At 43.9% G+C, this 24,013-nt stretch overlaps 1 protein-coding gene across 3 annotated transcripts in view; it reads left to right on the plus strand.

Annotated features, from left to right (window-relative positions):
- Positions 1–24,013, plus strand: part of nos1 (nitric oxide synthase 1 (neuronal)) — a 67,137-nt gene that overhangs the window by 37,948 nt on the left and 5,176 nt on the right. For 2 of the 3 annotated variants that reach the window (XM_046346741.1, XM_046346743.1), the window contains 16 exons: positions 9,058–9,159; positions 9,418–9,612; positions 9,800–9,885; positions 10,831–10,975; positions 12,083–12,187; positions 12,323–12,381; positions 12,814–12,930; positions 13,970–14,144; positions 17,299–17,434; positions 17,588–17,666; positions 17,846–18,042; positions 18,321–18,490; positions 20,370–20,580; positions 22,605–22,692; positions 23,059–23,180; positions 23,447–23,595. In XM_046346741.1, the coding sequence (XP_046202697.1) occupies positions 9,058–9,159; positions 9,418–9,612; positions 9,800–9,885; positions 10,831–10,975; positions 12,083–12,187; positions 12,323–12,381; positions 12,814–12,930; positions 13,970–14,144; positions 17,299–17,434; positions 17,588–17,666; positions 17,846–18,042; positions 18,321–18,490; positions 20,370–20,580; positions 22,605–22,692; positions 23,059–23,180; positions 23,447–23,595 (2,136 nt within the window). The remainder of the gene's footprint in view (positions 1–9,057; positions 9,160–9,417; positions 9,613–9,799; positions 9,886–10,830; positions 10,976–12,082; positions 12,188–12,322; positions 12,382–12,813; positions 12,931–13,969; positions 14,145–17,298; positions 17,435–17,587; positions 17,667–17,845; positions 18,043–18,320; positions 18,491–20,369; positions 20,581–22,604; positions 22,693–23,058; positions 23,181–23,446; positions 23,596–24,013) is intronic. The other variant, XM_046346742.1, reaches the window with a different exon arrangement.

The raw sequence follows: 24,013 nt of genomic DNA on the forward strand, positions 1-24,013 counted from the left end.
TGGGCACCCTCATAGGTCCTAACCAACCTGCCCTCCAAATACACCCTGCTGTCTTCAACCAGGATCTCAGCGATCACTGCCTCATTGCCTGCGTCTGTAATGGGTCTGCGGTCAAACGACCACCCCTCATCACTGTCAAACGCTCCCTAAAACCCTTCAGCGAGCAGGCCTTTCTAATCGACCTGGCCCGGGTATCCTGGAAGGATACTGACCTCATTCCATCAGTAGAGGATGCCTGGTTATTCTTTAAAAATGCTTTCCTCACAATCTTAAAGCATGCCCAAAAAATATAGAAACACACCTGACTGCCCTTGACCAGCACAAAAACATCCTGTGGCGTACTGCATTAGTATACCCCCGTGGTATGCAACTTTTCAGGGAAGTTAGGAACCAATATACACAGGCAGTTAGGAAAGCAAAGGTTAGCTTTTTCAAACAGAAATTTGCATCCTGTAGCACAAACTCCAAAAAGTTCTGGGACACTGTAAAGTCCATGGAAAATAAGAACACCTCCTCCCAGCTGCCCACTACACTGAGGCTAGGAAACTGTCCCCACCGATAAATCCACGATAATTGAGAATTTCAATAAGCATTTTCCGACAGCTGGCCATGCTTTCCACCTGGCTACCCCTACCCTGGTCAACAGCCCTGTACCCCCACAGCAACTTGCCCAAGACTCCCCCATTTCTTCTTCACCCAAATCCAGATAGCTGATGTTCTGAAAGAGCGGAAAAATCTGGACCCCTACAAATCAGCTGGGCTAAACAATCTGGACACTCTCTTTCTAAAATTATCTGCTGAAATTGTTATTACTAGCCTCTTCAACCTCTCTTTCGTATTGTTTGAGATCCCCAAAGATTGGAAAGCTTCCGCTGTCATCCCCCTCTTCAAAGGGGGAGACACTTTAGTCCCAAACTGTTAGACTTATATCTATCCTATCCTGCCTTTCTAAGGTCCTTGAAAGCCAAGTTAACAAACAGATCACCGACCATTTCGAATCCCACCGTACCTTCTCCTCTATGCAATCTGGTTTCCGAGCTGGTCATGGGTGCACCTCAGCCACGCTCAAGGTCCTAAACGTTACCATAACCGCCATCGATAAGAGACAGTACTGTGCAGCTGTATTCATCGACCTGGCCAGGGCTTTCGACTCTGTCAATCACTACATTCTTATCGGCAGACTCAACAGCCTTGGTTTCTCAAATGACTGCCTCGCCTTGTTCACCAACTACTTCTCTGACCGAGTTCAATGTGTCAAATCGGATGGCCTGTTGTCCGGGCCTCTGGCCTTCTCTATGGGGGTGCCACAGGGTTCAATCCTCGGGCCAACTCTTTTCTCTGTATACATCAATGATGTCGCTCTTGCTGCTGGTGATTCTCTGATCCACCTCTACACAGACGACACCATTCTGTATACTTCTGGCCCTTCTTTGGACACTGTGTTAACTAACCTCCAGATGAGCTTCAATGCCATACAACTCTCCTTCCGTGGCCTCCAACTGCTCTTAAATGCAAGCAAAACTAAATGCGTGCTCTTCAACCAATCGCTGCCCGCCTGTCCAGCATCACTACTCTAGACGGTTCTGACTTATGTGGAATATTTGGACGACAACAACAACATACCTAGGTGTGTGGTTAGATTGTGAACTCTCCTTCCAGACTCACATTAAGCATCTAATCCAAAATTAAATCTAGAATCAGCTTCCTATTTCGCAACAAAGCATCCTTCACTCATGCTGCCAAACATACCCTCATAAAACTGACTATCCTACCGTTCCTTGACTTCGGCGATGTAATTTACAAAATAGCCTCCAACACTCTACTCAGCAAATTGGATGTAGTCTATCACAGTGCCATCCGTGTTGTCAACAAAGCCCCATATACTACCCACCACTGCGACCTGTATGCTCTCGTTGGCTGGCCCTCGCTTCATATCCGTTGCCAAACCCACTGGCTCCATGTCATCTATAAGTCTTTGCTAGGTAAAGCTCCACCTTATCTCAGCTCGCTGGTCACCATAGCAGCACCCACCAGTAGCACGCGCTCCAGCAGGTATATTTCACTGGTCACCCCCAAAGCCAATTCCTCCTTTGGCCTCCTTTCCTTCCAGTTCTCTGCTGCCAATGACTGGAACGAACTGAAAAAATCACTGAAGCTGGAGACTCATATCTCCCTCACTAGCTTTAAGCACCAGCTGTCAGAGAAGCTCACAGATCACTGCACCTGTACATAGTCCATCTGTAAATAGCCCATCCAACTACCTCATCCCCATACTGTTATTTATTTTGCTCCTGTGCACCCCAGTATCTACTTGCACACTCCTCTTCTACACATCGATCACTCCAGTGTTTAATTGCTATATTGTAATTATTTCGCCACTATGGCCTATTTATTGCCTTACCTCCCTTATCCTACCTCATTTGCACACACTGTGTGTATATATACACTTTTTCTATTGTATTATTGACTGTACGTTTGTTTATTCCATGTGTAACTCTGTGTTGTTGTATGTGTCACACTGCTTTGCTTTATCTTGGAAAGGTCGCAGTTGTAAATGAGAACTTGTTCTCAACTAGCCTACCTGGTTAAATAATGGTAAAATAAAAAATAAAGATGAACTATAGGCTATCTAACTTATTGACTTGATTATTCTCGTCCATCTTAGCTAAATGGTGTAGTCTTTGTGCTTTCTCAATGGATATTCGGGTGCTTTTGTAAATTCGCTCTGGCTATCTATAGGCTGGACAATAGAGCGAGTCAAAATTCACCCAAGGCTGAAAAATGGCTTAAGAAAGTTGGCTAAACTGGAACACTAGTGCGAATCCATAAAAATTAATTAAATCTAACATTCGCAGAGCCTGTTTTGACTGGAGTGATGCTTGGAATTCCATTAAATGTATCCCTTTTTATTTTACCACTACAATCTGTTTGTCGGACAAAACTGGAAAAAAAGACTTATGTAGAAAGTAAACATCCGCACCTCGAAAGGTGTCAACTGTGCTTATGTCTGCGTAATGAAACATTATGGAAAAAATAAGCATTTCTAATTATTTCTGGTCTAGGGATCGATGACAAACAAGCTCACTACCCAGACTTACATAATTACAAAGAGGAGATTCTCCTGATTTTAAAATGGCACCCGTGTAACAGTTTTAGCTTTCGTTCCTCTCCTTGTCCCTACCTGGGCTCACACCAGGGACCCTCTACACACATAGACAACAGCTACCCTTGAAGCATCGATAACCATCGCTCGGCTAGAGTTGAGTCAGTATGTTGGCAGTAGCCACTCAGTTAGTGATGGCTGTTTAACAGTCTGATGGCCTTGAGATAGAAGCTGTTTTTCAGTCTCTCGGTCCCCGCTTCGATGCACCTGTAAATCAAATCAAATCAAATCAAATCAAATTTATTTATATAGCCCTTCGTACATCAGCTGATATCTCAAAGTGCTGTACAGAAACCCAGCCTAAAACCCCAAACAGCAAACAATGCAGGTGTAAAAGCACGGTGGCTAGGAAAAACTCCCTAGAAAGGCCAAAACCTAGGAAGAAACCTAGAGAGGAACCGGGCTATGTGGGGTGGCCAGTCCTCTTCTGGCTGTGCCGGGTAGAGATTATAACAGAACATGACCAAGATGTTCAAATGTTCATAAATGACCAGCATGGTCAAATAATAATAAGGCAGAACAGTTGAAACTGGAGCAGCAGCACAGTCAGGTGGACTGGGGACAGCAAGGAGCCATCATGTCAGGTAGTCCTGGGGCACGGTCCTAGGGCTCAGGTCCTCCGAGAGAGAGAAAGAAAGAGAGAATTAGAGAGAGCATATGTGGGGTGGCCAGTCCTCTTCTGGCTGTGCCGGGTGGAGATTATAACAGAACGTGGCCAAGATGTTCAAATGTTCATAAATGACCAGCATGGTTGAATAATAGTAAGGCAGAACAGTTGAAACTGGAGCAGGAGCATGGCCAGGTGGACTGGGGACAGCAAGGAGTCCTCATGTCAGGTAGTCCTGGGACATGGTCCTAGGGCCCAGGCCAGTTGAAACTGGAGCAGCAGCATGGCCAGGTGGACTGGGGACAGCAAGGAGTCATCATGTCAGGTAGTCCTGGGGCATGGTCCTAGGGCTCAGGTCCTCCGAGAGAAAGAAAGAGAGAAGGAGAGAATTAGAGAACGCACACTTAGATTTACACAGGACACCGAATAGGACAGGAGAAGTACTCCAGATAAACAAACTGACCCTAGCCCCCCGACACATAAACTACTGCAGCATAAATACTGGAGGCTGAGACAGGAGGGGTCAGGAGACACTGTGGCCCCATCCGAGGACACCCCCGGACAGGGCCAAACAGGAAGGATATAACCCCACCCACTTTGCCAAAGCACAGCCCCCACACCACTAGAGGGAAATCTTCAACCACCAACTTACCATCCTGAGACAAGGCCGAGTATAGCCCACAAAGATCTCCGACACGGTACAACCCAGGGGGGGGGGAACCCAGACAGGCCGACCACAACAGTGAATCAACCCACCCAGGTGACGCACCCCCCAGGGACGGCACGAGAGAGCCCCAGCAAGCCAGTGACTCAGCCCCGTAACAGGGTTAGAGGCAGAGAATCCCAGTGGAAAAAGGGGAACCGGCCAGGCAGAGACAGCAAGGGCGGTTCGTTGCTCCAGAGCCTTTCCGTTCACCTTCCCATTCCTGGGCCAGACTACACTCAATCATATGGCCCACTGAAGAGATGAGTCTTCAGTAAAGACTTAAAGGTTGAGACCGAGTTTGCGTCTCTGACATGGGTAGGCAGACCGTTCCATAAAAATGGAGCTCTATAGGAGAAAGCCCTGCCTCCAGCTGTTTGCTTAGAAATTCTAGGGACAATTAGGAGGCCTGCGTCTTGTGACCGTAGCGTACGTGTAGGTATGTACGGCAGGACCAAATCAGAGAGGTAGGTAGGAGCAAGCCCATGTAATGCTTTGTAGGTTAGCAGTAAAACCTTGAAATCAGCCCTTGCTTTGACAGGAAGCCAGTGTAGAGAGGCTAGCACTGGAGTAATATGATCAAATTTTTTGGTTCTAGTCAGGATTCTAGCAGCCGTATTTAGCACTAACTGAAGTTTATTTAGTGCTTTATCCGGGTAGCCGGAAAATAGAGCATTGCAGTAGTCTAACCTAGAAGTGACAAAAGCATGGATTAATTTTTCTGCATCATTTTCTGGATGATAGTGGGGTGAACAGGCAGTGGCTCAGGTGGTTGTTGTCCTTGATGATCTTTTTGGCCTTCCTGTGACATCTGGTGTTGTAGGTGTCCTGGAGGGCAGGTAGTTTGCCCCCGGTGATGCATTGTGCAGACTTCACTACCCTCTGGAGAGCCTTAAGGTTGTGGGTGGAGCAGTTGTGGTACCAGGTGGTAATACAGCCCGACAGGATGCTCTCGATTGCATCTGTAAAAGTTTTTTTTTTTGGTGACAAGCCAAATTTCTTCAGCCTCCTGAGGTTGAAGAGGCGCTGCTGCGCCTTCTTTGCCACATTGTCTGTGTGGGTGGACCATTTCAATTTGTCTGTGATGTGTACGCCGAGGAACTTTCCACCTTCTCCACTACTGTCTCGTCGATGTGGATAGGGGGGCTGCTCCCTCTGCTGTTTCCTGAAGTCCACGATCATATCCTTTTGTTTTGTTGACATTGAGTGTGAGGTTATTTTCCTGACACCACACTCCGAGGGCCCTCACCTCCTCCCTGTAGGCTGTCTCGTCGTTGTTGGTAATCAAGCCTACCACTAGTGTCGTCTGCAAACTTGATGATTGAGTTAGAGGCATGCATGGCCACGCAGTCATGTGTGAACAGGGAGTACAGGAAAGGGCAGAGAATGCACCCTTGTGGGGCCCCTGTGTAGAGGATCAGCGCAGTGGAGATGTTACCTACCCTCACCACCTGGGGGGCGGTCCGTCAGGAAGTCCAGGACCCAGTTGCACAGGGCGGGTCGAGACCCTGGGACTCAAGATTAATGACAAGTTTGGAGGGTACTATGGTGTTAAATGCTGAGCTGTAGTCGATGAACAGCATTATTACATTATTACATAGGTATTCCTCTTGTCCAGATGGGTTAGGTAAGTGTGCATTGTGAGTGCGTTGTCTGTGAACCTATTGGAGTGGGTCTAGGGTGTCAGGTAGGTTGGAGGTGATATGGTTCTTGACTAGTCTCTCAAAGCACTTCATGATGACGGAAGTGAGTGCTACGAGGCGGTAGTCATTTAGCTCAGTTACCTTAGCTTTCTTGGGAACAGGAACAATGGTGGCCCTCTTGAAGCATGTGGGACCAGCACTGGGATAAGGATTGATTGAATATGTCCGTAAACACACCAGCCAGCTGGTCTGCGCATGCTCTGAGGACACGGCCAGGGATGCCGTGCGAGGGTTAACACGTTTAAATGTTTTACTCACGTTGGCTGCAGTGAAGGAGAGCCCGCAGGTTTTGGAGTTGGCCGTGTCGGTGGCACTGTATTGTCCTCCAAAGAGAGCAAAGAAGTTGTTTAGTTTGTCTGGGAGCAAGACATCGTGGTCCGCGACGGGGCTGGTTTTTCTTTTGTAGTCCGTGATTGACTGTAGACCCTGCCACATACCTCTCGTGTCTGAGCCGTTGAATTGCGACTCTGTCTCTATACTGATTCTTAGCTTGTTTGATTGCCTTGTGGAGGGAATAGCTACACTGTTTGTATTCGGTCATGTTTCCGGTCACTTTGCCCTGATTAAAAGCAGTGGTTCGCGAATGCTGCCATCAAATCCACGGTTTCTGGTTGGGGAATGTTTCAATAGACGCGGGTACATCGTCACCGATGCACTTGCTAATTAACTTGCCTTCCGAATCAGCTAATTCATCAATGTTGTTTGACGCTATGCAGAACATATCCCAGTCCACGTGATCGACGGAATCTTGAAGCGTGGAATCCGATTTGTCGGACCAGCGGGTGCTTCAGTTTCTGTCTATAGGCTGGGCGCAACAACATGGAGTCGTGGTCAGCTTTTCCGAAAGGCGGGCGGGAGAGGGCTTTATATGCGTCGCGGAAGTTAGAATAACAATGATCCAGGGTTTTGCCAGCCCGGGTCGCGCAATGAATATGCTGGTAAAATTTATGGATCCTTGTTTTCAGATTAGCCTTGTTAAAATCCCCAGCTACAATAAAAGCAGCCTCAGGATATGTGGTTTCCAGTTTACATAGAGTCAAATGAAGTTCTTTCAGGGCCGTCGATGTGTCTGCTTGGGGGGAATATATACGACTGTGATTATGATCAAAGAGAATTCTCTTGGTAGATAATGCGGTCGGCATTTGATTGTAAGGAATTCTGAGTCAGGTGAACAAAAGGACTTGAATTCCTGTATGTTGTTATGATCACACCACGTCTCGTTGATCATAACGCATGTATACATACCTGCAATTCCACACTGGTTACACCTGACTTGAAAAAAATCTAAATTTACACATTGCAAGATATTTGGCCAAATAGACAGACATGCTTATATTTCCCCCATAGAAAACAATGGGAAGACCGCAGAGTTCCAATATTATTTTTGTTTACATTTGAACTATAAAACAACGTGAGCAGGTCTCATTGCCAAAAATAGCGAAGCAGGCATTGTCACGTTGAACAATAAGCTGGGAATAGAACGTTCGGAAGGCGGGTTGGTGCCACGGTGCTCAATTGAACTAATAGGAGCTGTCAGGGTGAAGAATGCACTAAAATAAAGCCTGTTTTTTTTGTGATTACTTCAAAACGACTGCTTTACCAGCTCTGCTAGGGTGAGTAAAATGGTTAGTGGTCTCATTTGTGTCTGGAAGTAGCTAGCCAACATTAGCTTGGGTGCTTGACTGCCGTCAACGCTCAAATCAACCCTACTCTTCAGGGCCCGAACGTCCAGTGTGCGCTCCGAGAGCGAAACGGTCTGAATTTACAAACTGACAAATTTTCTCTGAATGGAAACACCATAATATTAATGAAATGAATTAAGCCAAATTTCTTAATCAAATCCCATATACTATGTTATTACAAAAAAGGTTTTAAATTCTCTGGTAATGCCAATACAGAATACAGTAATGAAACAGGCAGGGAGCAGGTCTCAAACCTTCTAGCCTGAAGTCCAGCTGTGCCGCAAAAGCATGTAGACTCAATCTACTAGAGACCTCCTGGGCACTGTTCAAGGGCATCTTCTTGCAGGAGATTTGTGATGCGGCTTGTTGGGCATCCCCTCCTACTTTTATGAAGTTCTACCGACATCACTGTGCCTTCATTGGCGCATACTTTTGATTTACTGTACTCATGGCCTCTGGGTTAATATTGAGACTGTCCTTCTTCGTAGAGCATGTGTGATTACAGGAGTTGGTCATATCCCACAGTGAGATGTTAAAGCAAATAGTTGAAAAAGTATGTTGATATTATGAGTGAGACATCTCACTTGAGCTGGGCGTCATTGTCAAAAATCCATGTCGCGTTAAATTGCCTGAATTGATGCGTTAACAATACCTAAATATACGTTTATAACATTAATGTGCACCTGTTTTTTTTTTGTACTACTACTACTACGGTGGTTGTAGCTATCAGTTGTCCCATTAACAATTACCCATATTAGCAAATTTATTTCATTTCATCATTTCAAACTTCACATTTCTATAGTATAGGCTACTTATCGTAATGAACGATATCAGCTAAATGCCTGCGATAAGTGATCGGTATGGTCGGTGTCGATCATTTTGGGTTTATCGTCCCAGCTCTACATCTCACCACATTCCCCTACTCGCAAGAGTGTAAGGAAGTTTGACACACTCAAGAATGATCAGAGGGCAGGCGAGGGGCTTTTTTTAGTATGAGGGGAGAGGCTCCATCATTTCCCCACTCGACCTGTTGGCCTCCAACAGACGTGTATAATTGTTCCTTCAAGCTACTTCTGGTGAATCGGCATAGTGCGATGTCTCACTCGTAATATCGGAGAACTGGGGTTACGCAAATAACCTTAATTAAGTTCTCAACAACAGTTATCGTTATTACAGTATTGTCTTGCCCTGTCCAATAGGAAGTGGCCAGTCTGATGGCTCTGGATACCAGAAAGACCTCTTCTCTGTGGAAGGACCAGGCACTGGTGGAGATCAACATAGCAGTCCTCTACAGTTTTCAGGTGATTGCCAAGTGTTCTTCTATTGTATTATCTGCACATTTCTAGACTGTATATAAATTAAAGCCTAAAGCATTATTCTTTAGAAGTCTTTACATTATGTTAGAAATTGTGGAATCTCGGCACCCAGAACCAATGTTAAGGCTGTCACGAGGGACGAGAAATAACGGTGAAATAGTATGTACTACTAAATGTCAACCTGAAACAATTGCAATGGTTGAATTCCTCAGACAGGAACTGATCGCCATTATATGTTCCCAGTCTTCTAAGGTAACCATAGTGGACCACCACTCTGCCACAGAGTCCTTCATGAAGCACATGGAGAATGAGATCAGGGTGCGGGGGGGCTGCCCGGGGGACTGGGTCTGGATTGTACCCCCAATGTCTGGAAGCATCACCCCAGTTTTTCACCAGGAGATGCTCAACTATCGCCTCACGCCATCCTTTGAGTATCAGGTGAGGAGGAAGGAGAGTTTGTGTGGCCAGGTCAAAGTAAAATATTTTCTAATACTTTAGCAGTGTATTTCACATACAGTATGTATTTGACCCCAGGTCAGGATCAGAATATGTCCTTCAAATGTACAGTAATGCCATCCAATGACCTGTATGCTAAGACTATTGTAACTATGTCTCTCTGCTACAGGCTGACCCATGGAATAACCATGTGTGGAAAGTAAACAATGGGACACCCACCAAGAAAAGAGCCATTGGCTTCAAGAAACTGGCCAAGTGAGTAGAGAGAGAGAGAGAGTCTTTTCATTACGCCTTAGGACAACATTATGCTTCACCTAGATTGGGGTCAGAGGTCGCCTGTGCAGCCCTGCTTGCTTTTTAGACTGAAGTGCCCACTTGTTTCCTAGTCATCCATTTGGGACTGAGAACTATGACTAAATATAGTATGTTAGTGATTTTGTATCTTATTAGCTCCACTGTAATGTCCAGAGTTCTAGACAGTCATGGAAATGTATTGTACATGTTGTCTATTTATAGTCTTTGTCATATCAATACTCTGGATTATTCACTACACAACTAGAAATATTAAGTTTTTCCAAAACAGAGATTTATGGTTCTTCGGTTGAAGGGTACAATTATATTATAAGGGGGCCTGCTGGTCACCTTTATGTCTGTTTATCCTCCACTTGCTCTTATGCTCCTTTTTTTGCCACTCGTTGAATGGGATGGGATGAGACGAGGTAGTGGTACAGACACAGGGAGGAGAGGAAGATGATCTACTCAATGGTGTAATTCACTCAATCAACCCCAAAGGGAGTAATCAGAACAATGGTGAAATATAAGTGTTTAGCTTTTTTCGTTCTTTCGTGCGTTGGGTGGGTTCTGAGTTATTATTGGAATTGCCCCGAGGATACGACGAGCTATGATTGCCATCCGCTGTTTAGTCATGACATGCAGCACTGCCTGTCTGCTCGAGCGAACCACACGAGCACGGAAGGAAGCTAGTAAGCTACAGTAGGCATCTGAGTTTAGAAGACTTTGGGGGGGGGGGTGTAACGAGGTCTGTTTTGCCCTTGATTACAGGTGCCTATGATTTAACTTCCGTTTTTTATTTCTGGTTACATGATATCAAACCTTTCATGAATGAACCATTTTAAAGTGTTTATTTATAGCCATTTTATTATGTTGTGAATTATAAATGTATTGTCTCTGTGTGTGCAGGGCTGTGAAGTTTTCAGCCAAGCTAATGGGCCAGGCCATGGCTAAGAGAGTCAAAGCTACGATCCTATTCGCCACCGAGACCGGAAAGTCTCAAGACTATGCAAAAACCTTATGTGAGATTTTCAAGCATGCCTTTGATGCAAAGGTAACTTTTTAAATGTTTCATACAGCTACCACACAAGTTCAATTTGAGTTGATGTGTCATGTCTATTTGTGATCTTGAATAAAACCTAAAAAAAAGCCTACTTCAAAACTTCCCCCTTAACTCCTTTGAGATTTTGAAGCATGCCTTTTTAAGGCAAAGGTAAACCACACAGTTTGACTGAGTTTGTGTCATGTCTTTTTTGGGGGGGACTTTCTTGAATGACAAAACTGAGGCCTGCAGATTTGAAAAAAAAAGCGAGGAGACAGTTTTCACACCAAGTAGGCGAAGTTGCACGGAAATGTGTCTTTTGTCACTTTCCCATTCCCTCTCATGCAGCAAAGCGCCAGGGGACACAGCGACGGAATCAACCCAGCCAAGCGTTGAGCTGTAGTTTAAGATAAGATCATAAAACACTGCGGGCTGTGTAAATGTGTTTGGAAAAAAAAATCACTATAAAAACACACAGCTCTGCGGTTCTCAATCATCTAGTGTTTCCCTCCAGGACATCACATCTTCTGTTTCTTCTTCCTATTTGTTAATGTAATCAATCATACGAGAGGAAAGGATCTTCTTGTACTTGAGTCAGACAGGCAGATGCAGAGCGGATGAATGACTGGGCTGGGTTGTGCATTTCCTCTTTTCCTCCCTGTTGTCTTGTCCATCCCCTGTTTCCTCTCGTTCTCTCAGCATGATGACCCGTAGGCATGAAGGCTGCTAGAGTCAGATGGCGAGTCTGATGCCTGGGTGTTAATTGTATTGCGGCACATTATCACCTTGTTAATGCAAGTAGTGTTCATTAGATACTAGTGCTCTATGGCCTCAGGTCCTGGGCACATGACCTTGTGGAATGTTTATGTGGTCTTTGACAGAGGAGGGAAAGGTTGGAAGATAAGTTACTTCCTGGTAACTCGAAATGTGTAACTTGAAATTTGGTTTTGTCCTTAGTGTCTCTGTGGTATTTTGGTAAAACTGAGTATTTTTCTGTCTTGAATATCTGCCGTTTTTTGTTTGTGGGAAATTTTAAATGCGTTTTCTATTTTGTTTCATTTCAAAATGGCTCTGGTTCACATCACAATGATATCTTATTGACACGCTGCACTACTATAGGTAATGTCAATGGATGAGTACGACATGGTGGACCTGGAGCATGAAACACTTGTGTTGGCGGTGACCAGCACCTTTGGTAATGGAGATCCACCTGAAAATGGAGAGGTATGATTGACCAGTACTGTGTGTGTGTGTGTGTGTGTGTTTAATTCACACAACTACAGTATATAACATCTGTATTTTGGTTACGTTTACATAAGGTAAACCTGCAAATGATTGACTGAGTGTGTTTGTGTATAGAAATTCGGAGCTGCCTTGATGGAGATGAGACATCCAACATCTAACACAGAGGACCGAAAGTGAGTGCCCATTTTTTATGGTATATGTCCCAAATGGCACCACATTCCCTATATAGTACACTACTTTTGACCAGGGCCCATAGTGGGTAGTGCACTATATAGGGAATAGGGTGCCAATTGGGATGTAATCATGGCTGCAGTAATCCTCAGACATCCTCATACAGATTCACAGCTTTACTTCTAATCACTTAACTGCAATAGATATTTTTCTGTGAGAGGGAGTGTACTTGTGCCCTTGCATAAGACCATTAACCCCTAAAATAGCTCCAGGGTGCTGCACTGCGACTGACCCTGTGCTCCTCCAAAAATGGGTGTTTGTTTTTTGCCTGGGGTTGGGTGGAGAACAGAAGTATTTGTCTCTGCAATGGACTAATAAAGTACTATTCTATACTGCGAGTGTACTTGTTGTCCCTGTATCTGCCTCTCTCTCAGGAGTTACAAGGTGCGTTTCAACAGCGTGTCCTCCTACTCAGACACCCGCAAATCCTCCAGTGATGAACCTGAGCCCAGGGTCAACTTTGAAAGCACCGGACCCCTCGCCAACGTCAGGTACAGTAAGCAAGCCCAAGATTGTCAAACAAAATCTGATTGGATGGAAGGGCTAGATTCTATCAGCTCCACACTAGGTGACACCTACATAGTGGTTGTTTTGGCATCGGAGGTGGAACTGCGTTAGATGGAACTGCGTTAGAGCTATCAAATCCTATAATAGGGAAGGGAGTGGTTTGTGACACACAAGCAGCCACTCACCAATAATTACACCTCCAACACTGCCAAAACATCAGCTATGGCGATGTTGGCCAGTGTGTCTTATAGCAAATTCTGCTTGAATCTAGGCATAAATATATTTTTTTTGCATGTGCAGAGTTTAATAGGTTAACAAAACATCCAGACATGTGAGTACAGGTGATAGCCAAGGTGTTTGGACTGATATGACAGGGAGACAAGCCCCTCTGTCTGAGGAGAACCCCCAGGACATGTCTTCTTGAACCTGATGTCTTTTGATGGGTGTACGGTGATGGGAATGTCTCCTTTTACCATCTTCACCTCTGTGTTTCCCAACACAGACGGGATAGACTGCCTGTCTGTATAGAGTTCTGTGAATACTGAGGAAGGAAGAAGGCTATTTTGATCAATTCCCTTGTATGGAGATGGAAAGTGATTTGACAATTTCAAACACAATACAACGACGCATTTAAAATCATCAAAGATGACACACAAACGTTTGAAAAAACACATTTCCATTGTGGTCCTTTTAATTAAATGGTTCAAAAACTTTGCCAACATAAACATAGCATTCTTAGACTACACAGTAGACCTAGCTTACTAGGCATAAATACTTTGGTTACACATTTAACACATAACAAAACATAAGACAGGATGACATTGTCATAGCCATAGAGTATGACTCACTCTGTAGATCAGCAATATCAGGCTCCTATACTGAGCTTGATGATGCAGTTGATGCCAGATCATGGTGATGTATGGTTGTCTGAATCAAATCAGTGTGTCTTTGCATGCCTGTGTACTTGTCATTTTCTCGCTCGTTCTCACTCGTTCTTTCTTTCTGTTCTTTCTCTCTCTCCAGGTTCTCAGTGTTTGGCCTTGGCTCAAGAGCCTACCCACACTTCTGTGCTTTTGCCCACGCTGTGGACACGCTGCTCGAGGAGCTGGGGGGGGAGCGCATCCTACGCATGGGGGAGGGAGATGAGCTGTGTGGCCAGGAAGAGTCCTTCAGAAACTGGGCCAAGAAGGTTTTCAAGGTGGGGTGACTGGGCGATTCCTTTTGGGGCATATAACGCACACACATGCATGAATGTAATGCACATGCATGAATATATATAATACCAGTCAAAAGTTTGGACACATCTACTCATTTAAGGGTTTTTCTTTATTTGTACTATTTTCTACATTGTAGAACAATAGTGAAGACATCAAAACTATGGAATAACACATATGGAATCATGTAGTAACCAAAAACGTATTAAACAAATCAAAATATATTTTTCCTTGATGACAGCTTTGTACACAATTGGCATTCTCTTAACCAGCATCAGGAGGTGGTCACCTGGAATGCATTTCAAACCTGCATTTCAAACCTGAAATTCTTTTTCAACAGTCTTGAAGGAGTTCCCACATATGCTGAGCACTTTTTGGCTGCTTTTCCTTCACTCTGTGGTCCAACTCATCCCAAACCAGGTGATTGTAGAGGCCAGGTCTCTCTCCTTCTTGGTAAAATAGCCCTTACACAACCTGGAGGTGTGTTGGGTCATTGTCCTGTTGAAAAACAAATGATAGTCCCACTAAGCTCAAACCAGATGGAATGGTGTATCGCTGCAGAATGCTGTGGTAGCCATGCTGGTTAAGTGTGCCTTGAATTGTAAATAAATCACTGACAGTGTCACCAGCAAATATCTCCACACCATAACACCACCTCCTCCATGCTTTACAGTGTGAAATACAAATGCGGAGATCATCCGTTCACCCACACCTTGTCTCACAAAGACACGGCAGTTGGAACCAAACATCTCAAATTTGGACTCCAGACCAAAGGGCAAATTCACACCGGTCTAATGTCCATTGCTCATATTTCTTGGCCCAAGAAAGTCTCTTATTTTTATTGGTGTCCTTTAGTAGTGTTTTCTTTGCAGCAATTCAACCACGAAGGCCTGATTCACATGCTCTCCTCTGAACAGTCGATGTTGAGATGTGTCTGTTACTTGAACTCTGTAGCATTTATTTGGGTTGCAATTTCTGAGGCTGGTAACTCTACTGAACTTATCCTCTGCAGCAGTGCCTTGCAAATGTATTCATTTTTCCTATGTTGTTGCATTAAAGCCTGTAATTTAAATTGATATTTATTTGGATTTCATGTGATGGACATACACAAAATAGTCCAAATTGGTGAAGTGAAATGAAAAAAATGACTTATTTCAAAAAAATTCTAAAAAATAAAAACCTGAAATCTAAATAAGATCTGGTGCAACCAATTACCTTCAGAAGTCACATAATTAGTTAGATTGCACACAGGTGGACTTTATTTAGTGTCACATGATCTCAGTATATATACACCTGTTCCGAAAGGCCCCAGAGTCTGCAACACCACTAAGCAAGGGGAACCACCAAGCAAGTGGCACCATGAAGACTAAGGAGCTATCCAAACAGGTCAGGGACAAAGTTGTGGAGAAGTACAGATCAGGGTTGGGTTATAAAAAATTATCAGAAGCTTTGAACATCCTACTGAGAACCATTAAATCCATTCTAAAAAAAATGAAAGGGGGCCTCCCGGGCGGCGCAGTGGTGCCACCAGAGACTCTGGGTTCGCGCCCAGGCTCTGTTGTAACCGGTATGGCCGGTAGGGATGTCCATGTCTCATCGCGCACCAGCGACTCCCGTGGCAGGCCGGGTGCAGTGCGCGCTAACCAAGGTTGCCAGGTGTTTCCTCCGGCACATTGGTGCGGCTGGCTTCCGGGTTGGATGCGCGCTGTGTTAAGAAGCAGTGCGGCTTGGTTGGGTTGTGTATCGGAGGAAGCGTGACTTTCAACCTTCGTCTCTCCCGAGCCCATACGGGAGTTGTAGCGATGAGACAAGATAGTAGCTACTAAAACAATTGGATACCATGAAATTGGGGAGAAAAAGGGGTAAATCCCCCCCCCCCCATTTTTTTTTAAATGGAAAGAATATGGCAACACAACCAACCTGCCAAGAGGGCATTAATCAGAGGCAACAAAGAGACCAAAGACAACCCTGAGGGAGCTGCAAAGCTCCACAGCGGAGATTGGCATATCTGTCCACTTTAAGCCATACACTCCACAGTGCTTAGCTTTATGGAAGAGTGGCCAGAAAAAAATAAGCAAACATGTTTGGCGTTCGCCAAAAGGCATATGGGAGACTCTCCAAACATATGGAAGACGGGTCAGATGAGACTAAAATTTAGATTTTTGGCCTTCAAGGAAAACGCTGTGTCTGGCACAAACCCAACACTTCATCGCCCCGTGTACACCATCCACACAGTGAAGCATGGTGGTGGCAGCATCATGCTGTGTGGATGTTTTCATCTGCAGGGACTGGGAAACTGGTCAGAATTGAAGGAATGATTGATGGCGCTAAATACAGGGAAATTCTTAAGGGGAAACCTGTTTCAGTCTTCCAGATTTTTGAGACTGGGACGGACGTTCACCAGCAGGACAATGACTCTAAGAATACTGCTAAAGCAACACTTGAGTGGTGTAAGGGGAAACATTTACATGTCTTGGAATGGCCTAGTCAAAGCCCAGACCTCAATCCAATTGAGAATCTGTGGTGTGACTTAAAGATTGCTGTACACCAGCGGAACCCATCCAACTTGAAGGAGCTGGAGCAGTTTTGCCTTGAAGAATGGGCAAAAATCCCAGTGGCTAGATATTCCAATTTATGGAGACATACCCCAAGAGACTTGCAGCTGTAAACTCATCAAGAAGGAAAGAAACTCCACAAATTAACTTTAAACAAGGCACACCTGTTAATTGAAATGCATTCCAGATGACTACCTCATGATGCTGGTTGAGAGAATGCCAGTGTGCAAAGTGTGTGCAAAGCTGTCATCAAGGCAAAGGTGGCTATTTGAAGAATTTCAAATATAAGATGTATTTGGATTTGGTTAACACTTTATTGGTTACTAAAGGATTCCATATGTGTTATTTCAAAGTTTCGATGTCTTCACTATTATTCTACATTGAAGAACATTGTAAAAACAAAGAAAAACCCTTGAATGAGTAGGTGTGTCCAAACTTTCACTGGTACTGTGTGTATACTGTACACACACGTACACACACACATACACATACATACACACTCTAATGGTAAAGGTCTTCATAATGGACTATACACAGATATGATTACTTGTCCTTACAAGCGCCTATGGTTGTCTGTCTGAAGGCTGCCTGTGATGTGTTCTGCATTGGAGACGTGAACATTGAGAAGGCACATGATTCGTTGATCAGTAATGATCGAAGCTGGAAGAAGAGCAAATTCCGCCTCACCTACACAGCTGAGGCCCCTGCACTAACACAAGGTAAACAAAATACAACACAAGTTAAACACTGTTTCAATGAGGACTTTGTAAACAAAACCTAACTTTTTAGGTCTAATGTAGCCTCCGTAAACCCTTTAAGGCTTCCAATGTCATATTATGGATGCTTCATATTGTGAATGTGTCCTCCAACAGCACTCTACAGCATCCACAAGAAGAAGGTCTACGGAGCCAAGATCTTACAGAGCGAAAACCTACAAAGTTCCACATCCAAGTGGGTGGATTTTGTTACAATACTGTAGACTAGACTGGAGAACATTTTGAAATAGGACTTTTCTTAGTCTCAATCAGTTGTAGCAAATTGTACTTCATACGCAATTTACTGTAGATTTACTGTAGAACTCCAAACTCAAAAATAGTTACAAACTGTAACCACTGTTCTGAATCCCCTAGCAGTCGCTCCACCATATTTGTTCGACTTCACACAAATAACGAGGACAGCCTGACGTACCAGCCCGGCGACCATCTGGGCATCTTCCCTGGCAACCATGAGGACCTGGTTACGGCCCTTATAGAGAAGCTAGAGGATGCCCCACCTGTCAATCAGATCGTCAAGGTGGAGTTCCTAGAGGAGAGGAACACAGCCCTGGGTTAGTAGTCTACTGGGTCCAAGTTTCATAATCTTAGCCAGCAATGCCCTTGCAGACAAAAACATGACCTTGGCCTGGACACCTTTGGGAAAAGAGGTCTTCTAACATCAATGGGACTTGAATGAATTGAATAAAGCTGAGTTTGATACCAGATGCAATCCTCCAATCATCTTAGGGTAATGTAATACACACAAAAAAAGGCTAATACTGTACTATCAAACTTTTGATGCATCTCTTCTGGCGTTTTTCTTTCCCTGTTTATTTTTGTCCTTCTGAAGGTGTGATCAGTAACTGGCTAGAGGAGCCCCGGATTCCCCCCTGCACCATCTACCAGGCCTTCCAGTACTTCCTGGACATCACCACACCCCCCAGCCCTGTCCTGCTGCAGCAGTTTGCCTCCCTCGCCACCAATGACAAGCAGAGGAAGAAGTTGGAGACTCTCAGTAAGGTAATGAAGGGTTTTAACTGTGTAGTTCAGTACAGTTTATATGAAGTAATTCAGTGTTAGGAAGACTCATGCAACCGACCCTGGCTTCTCTCCCCATTGCGCAGTAGACTGAATCCCGGTGACATCCAGGTGTTTACTACCAATATTACAAAGTATTTATTGTGTAGGCTGCTTGGCCACGTTATCTACCGCTGGCGACATGAGATACAGCTGCCCAGTGGGAAGCAACTCACGTTGGGAAGCACCTTGATACAAGGTGCACTGGTCATTTGCACCGGCTTGTCATGCCTTCCGTGGGCAGTATGTAACGTTAGCTAATAATAGGCATGTGATGGTGACCGATATTACAACTTTTCGCCCTCGCCCATGAAAATAAACAAAACTAACTTTTACAAGTTTTAGCCACTGATGAAAGGGGAAATGTGCCAGGCTGTTGCTGCTGGCTATCCAGCAGGGCTTGGTAGGTTTGTTTGAATTCTGAGCAGAGATAATGGGGAGATTAAGGCTTTCTTTACCAACTCAGGTCTTAGTTCAGACTGTGGGTGTGGTCTTTGAACTGTCACTCCAAATGTATTGACCAATAGTAACAGTTTTTTGTTCGGCCACCTTCTAAACCACACCCCCACGTGAACATTGGTTCAAAAATGAAGGCGTAGGAAAAAAGTATTGTAACCGTAGAAATCTGAGTCGAAGAAAAGACCTGAGAAAGGCAAATGTAGGTGAGGAACACTTGCAAACAAAGCAAAGCAGATTGTTGTAAATGACACACATATATATATATACACATACACATACACATACACATACACATACACATACACATACACATACACATACACATACACATACACATACACATACACATACACATACACATACACATACACATACACACACACACACATATACACACACACATACACACAAACACATATACACACACACATACACATACACACAAACACATACACACATACACATACACACACACATACACACACACACATACACATATATATTATAAAAAATCCTGTTTCCTATTTTTTGCTTGCAATTCCTGGATTTGTTTTTGTTTACAATGGTGACGTTTTTCCTTACAATAATTTGTTTCCTCTCGATATGTATTGGACTTTACAATATTTATTTTTCTGTTTTAAAAATCCCAAAGTTTAACCCAGGGTTATTTTTAAAAATCATTAATGGGATGCCATAGACTTTGCTCTTGTTGAAAATAACCTTAGAGTAGGTGAGTTTTGGCTGGCTCAGACACTATGGAATTTAAGCCCCACGCCTGGTAAACCGCAGGCCTATTCTCTCCCCATACAGTGACTCCCACAGAAGAAGAAAAAGCACGTCCATTGTGTTAAAAACGTTACATTGGCCAGGCGAGTAAGTGACTCACTCTTCACGGTTCAACTCATTCTTAAAAAAACTAAAAAAGAGAATAGAATTTGAAGGGAGGAGGAATAACAAACAACAACAAGCCACAGTGGGATCTTTAGCTACTGGCTGTCCTTGCTATTTCTTTGTCTGTTCAACTCCAGAGCTGCATGGCCCCCAGTGTCTGTGGGTTACACAAGGTAGTCAGGCTAAGTTTATATGACTAAAGCCAGAAAGCCCAAAAATATGTAAAGTCTATAATACATCATTTAATCACATCAGGAGAGGCATTAGATTAGCTTGTTGTGAGTGCCGCATCTGACTGGAATATGTCTGGAATACCTAACTGGAATACCTCTAGGTGCGTGGAGTTGGAGGAACAGCCATAATAACTCCTTTTCTCTGAAGCAATACATTAAAAAAAAATTCCATGGCTCCTTACATTAGTGTATATTGAATGTACAAGACAAACATACCTTCTCCCCTCTTTCCTCTCCAGGGCTTGCAGGAGTATGAGGAATGGAAGTGGTACAACAACCCGACTATGGTGGAGGTTTTGGAGGAGTTCCCCTCTATTCAGATGCCATCCACCCTGCTGCTGACCCAACTGCCTTTGCTCCAGCCCAGATACTACTCCATTAGCTCCTCACCGGATGTCCACCCTGGGGAGATACACCTCACCGTGGCCGTGGTGTCATACAAAACCAGGGGTAAGGGCTGACTACTAGGCTTGGTTTAGAGGTGTAGAATGAATTATGTGTAGATGGGGTATTGTGTATAGATTTATGAAGAAACATTTTTTTTAATCCATTTTAGAATAAGGCCATAAATTTTTTAAAATGTAACTTTAAAAAAAAATCCTCAGCAACCTACACACAATACCCCATAATGACAAAGCGAAAACATGTTTGCAAATGTATTAAAACCGAAATACCTGATTTATATTGGGATTCAGACACTTTGCTATGAGTTTTGAAATTGAGCTCAGGTGCATCCAGTTTCCATTGATCATCCTTGAGGTGTTTCTACAACTTGATTAGAGTCCACCTGTGGTAAATTCAATTCATTGGATATGATTTGGAAAGGCACACACCTGTTTATGTAAGGCCCCACAGTTGACAGTGCGTATCAGAGCAAAAACCAAGCCATGAGGGCGAAGGAATAGTCCGTAGAGCTCAGAGACGGGATTGTGTCTAGGGACAGATCTGGGGAATGGTACCAACATTTCTGCAGCATTGAAGATCCCCAGGAACACAGTGGCCTCTAAAATTCTTAAATGGATGAAGAACCACCAAGACTCTTCCTAGAGCTGGAAATCCAGCCAAATTGAGCAATCGGGGGTAGAAAAGCCTTGGTCAGGGAGGTGACCAAGAACTCAATGGTCACTCTGACAGAGCTCCAGAGTTCCTCTGTGTAGATGGGAGAATCTTCCAGAAGAACAACCATCTCAGCAGTACCATCTCAGCACCAATCAGGCATGTATGGTAGAGTGGCCAGACGGAAGCCACTCCTCAGTAATAGGCACATGGCAGCCTGCTTGGAGTTTGCCAAGAGGCACCTAAAGGATTCTCAGATCATGAGAAACAATATTCTCTGGTCTGATGAAACCAAGATTGAACTCTTTGGCCTGAATGCCAAGCATCACGTCTGAAGGAAACCTGGCACCATCCCTATGATGAAGTATGGTGGTGGCAGCATCATGCTGTGGGGATGTTTTTCAACGGCAGGGACTGGGAGACTAGTCGGGATCGAGGGAAAGACAAACGGAGCAAAGTACAGAGAGATCCTTGATGAAAACCTGCTGCAGAGCGCTCAGGACCTCAGACTGCCATAAAGGTTCACCTTCCAACAGGACAGCGACCCTAAGCACACTGTCAAGAATTCAGGAGTCGCTTTGGGACAAGTCTCTGAATGTCCTTGAGTGGCCCAGCCATAGCCCAGACTTGAACCTGATCGAACATATCTGGAGAGACCTGAAAATAGTTGTGCAGAGACGCCCCCCATCCAACCTGACGGAGCTTGAGAGAATCTTCAGAGAAAAATGGGAGAAACTCCCCAAATGCAGGTGTGCCTGTAGCGTTATACCCAAGATGACTCAAGGCTGTAATTGCTGCCTAAGGTACTTCAACAACTTATGTAAATGTGATATTTTAATTAGATTTTTTTATAAATTAGCAAACATTTCTAAAACTGTCTTTGCTTTGTCATTATGGGGTATTGTGTGTAGATTGAAGGGGGGGGGGGGATAATTTAATACATTTTTGAATAAGACTGTAACAAAATGTGGAAAAAGTCAAGGGGTCTGAATACTGGACAATAACGTCTAAGATCTCTATATTTGGACATATGCTTTACTGGTTTTGGGTTAGTTGGTTTCTGTTTATATGTTTGTATTTGTGCATGCTATTACACTAAATACATTGTAAGTAACCACAAAGATGATTTCTCATGCTTCGACGTGACTTAAATCGGCACCAATTTACCTCAACCGACAGTTATTAAACACAAACAGCTGGGCGACAAGCATCTTTCTAGCTGTTTCTCGTTCTCCGAGATGTGCGTGATGCTGAGAGTGATGGTTTAATTAGCCATTTGCCTACACTGGAGACAAACACCCTTTTAGCCCAGGGACGGCATTATGTGTACTCTACTTCAGTGTTCGTTTGCGTGGTGCGTAGTGGAGAGGAGGAGGTACGCAAGTAAAGTGGATGATGGGCAATTGCCTCTCTTTCAGATGGAGAGGGCCCTATCCACCATGGAGTGTGTTCATCATGGCTCAACAGAATAGAGGCAGAAGAAATGGTCCCCTGCTTTGTTAGAGGGTATAAAACGTTGCTTCGTGTGTGTGCGTGTGTGATATTGCTGCATGATGGGTTTTACTCGTTGAATGGAATACGTGTAATTCTATGATTGTGGTGGTTTGGAGAATATCTTGGACTGTAACAAATGTCAACATTGTCACATGGTGTATTCATAATATATGATTGCACCATATATGATTCATATACAACATTGACTCTGTGTGTGTGTATAATACAATCATTGAGGAAAAACACTTTGATGCTAGGGCTATTAAAAATGGCCTGATTCGTAGTTGAAATTGTGTTTTCTACAATCATTTTGTAAATGTATTTTTTTAATGTTATGTCTTGAATTGTAATTGGATGGGGAAATGACTTTGATTGTAGTGCTCCTACATTCCGATTGCCAAAGGACCACAGAGCTCCGTGTATCCTAGTTGGTCCAGGCACTGGGATCGCCCCCTTCAGAAGCTTCTGGGAACAGAAACTTTTCGATTATGAACGCAATGGTTTGTTTATATTTTAGAATAGGAAAAGCAGTTACTCACCTGATCTCACTTGTATACGTGTGTGTGGAAATGATTTGATAATGATTTGATAAGGACTTAAAAGAAAAGGAGAACCCACACACTGCTGCCAGTATCACTTGTGTTTATTCAACTTTACAGAGCTTGAACACATACATAAACACTAGTCTAGATGACTCCAACATTGTAATTCAGTGAAAGATGAAGTTCGGATCTGAACTTACAAAGTAATGTGTTTGTTACCGTAGGGATCAAATCCTGCCCTATGATCCTGGTATTTGGGTGCCGGCAGTCCCAGATAGACCACATCTACAAGGAGGAGACTATCCAGGCTAAGAACAAGGAGGTGTTCAAAGAGCTCTACACAGCCTACTCCAGAGAGCCTGGTAGACCCAAGGTACTGTTAACATTAAAGATTTAGTTAGCCTAGTAGACTTTAAATGGACTAACGTATGGAATTGTTGTAAGATGGTCATACCAAGGATCGTTTAGCTATTTGATTTTGAATTTTAGGACCCATTTTAGGTATCCCCTCAAAAATGAAATGCAAATCATTCCCATATTAGTGTTTAGCCCAAACTGTTCGAACACTACAGACATAAGTTGTCAGATTTGGCGGTACCTACGTCAGACGAGTCCCGTGACGCTTGTGGGGGTCGTAGAACAAAATCACTGACGCGTACGTGTTTGTAAGTGTTATCTTTTTACAGTGGTTATATTAGTTTGTTGTGCAAACCTGTTCGGACACGACATACATTTTCGGTGAGAAGACCAATGTTTTTTTAGTTTTTTCTCGGGATGTCTCCTGGTTTGTG

Source organism: Oncorhynchus gorbuscha, linkage group LG04 (assembly GCF_021184085.1).
Source record: "Oncorhynchus gorbuscha isolate QuinsamMale2020 ecotype Even-year linkage group LG04, OgorEven_v1.0, whole genome shotgun sequence".
Classification (NCBI taxonomy): Eukaryota; Metazoa; Chordata; class Actinopteri; order Salmoniformes; family Salmonidae; genus Oncorhynchus; species Oncorhynchus gorbuscha.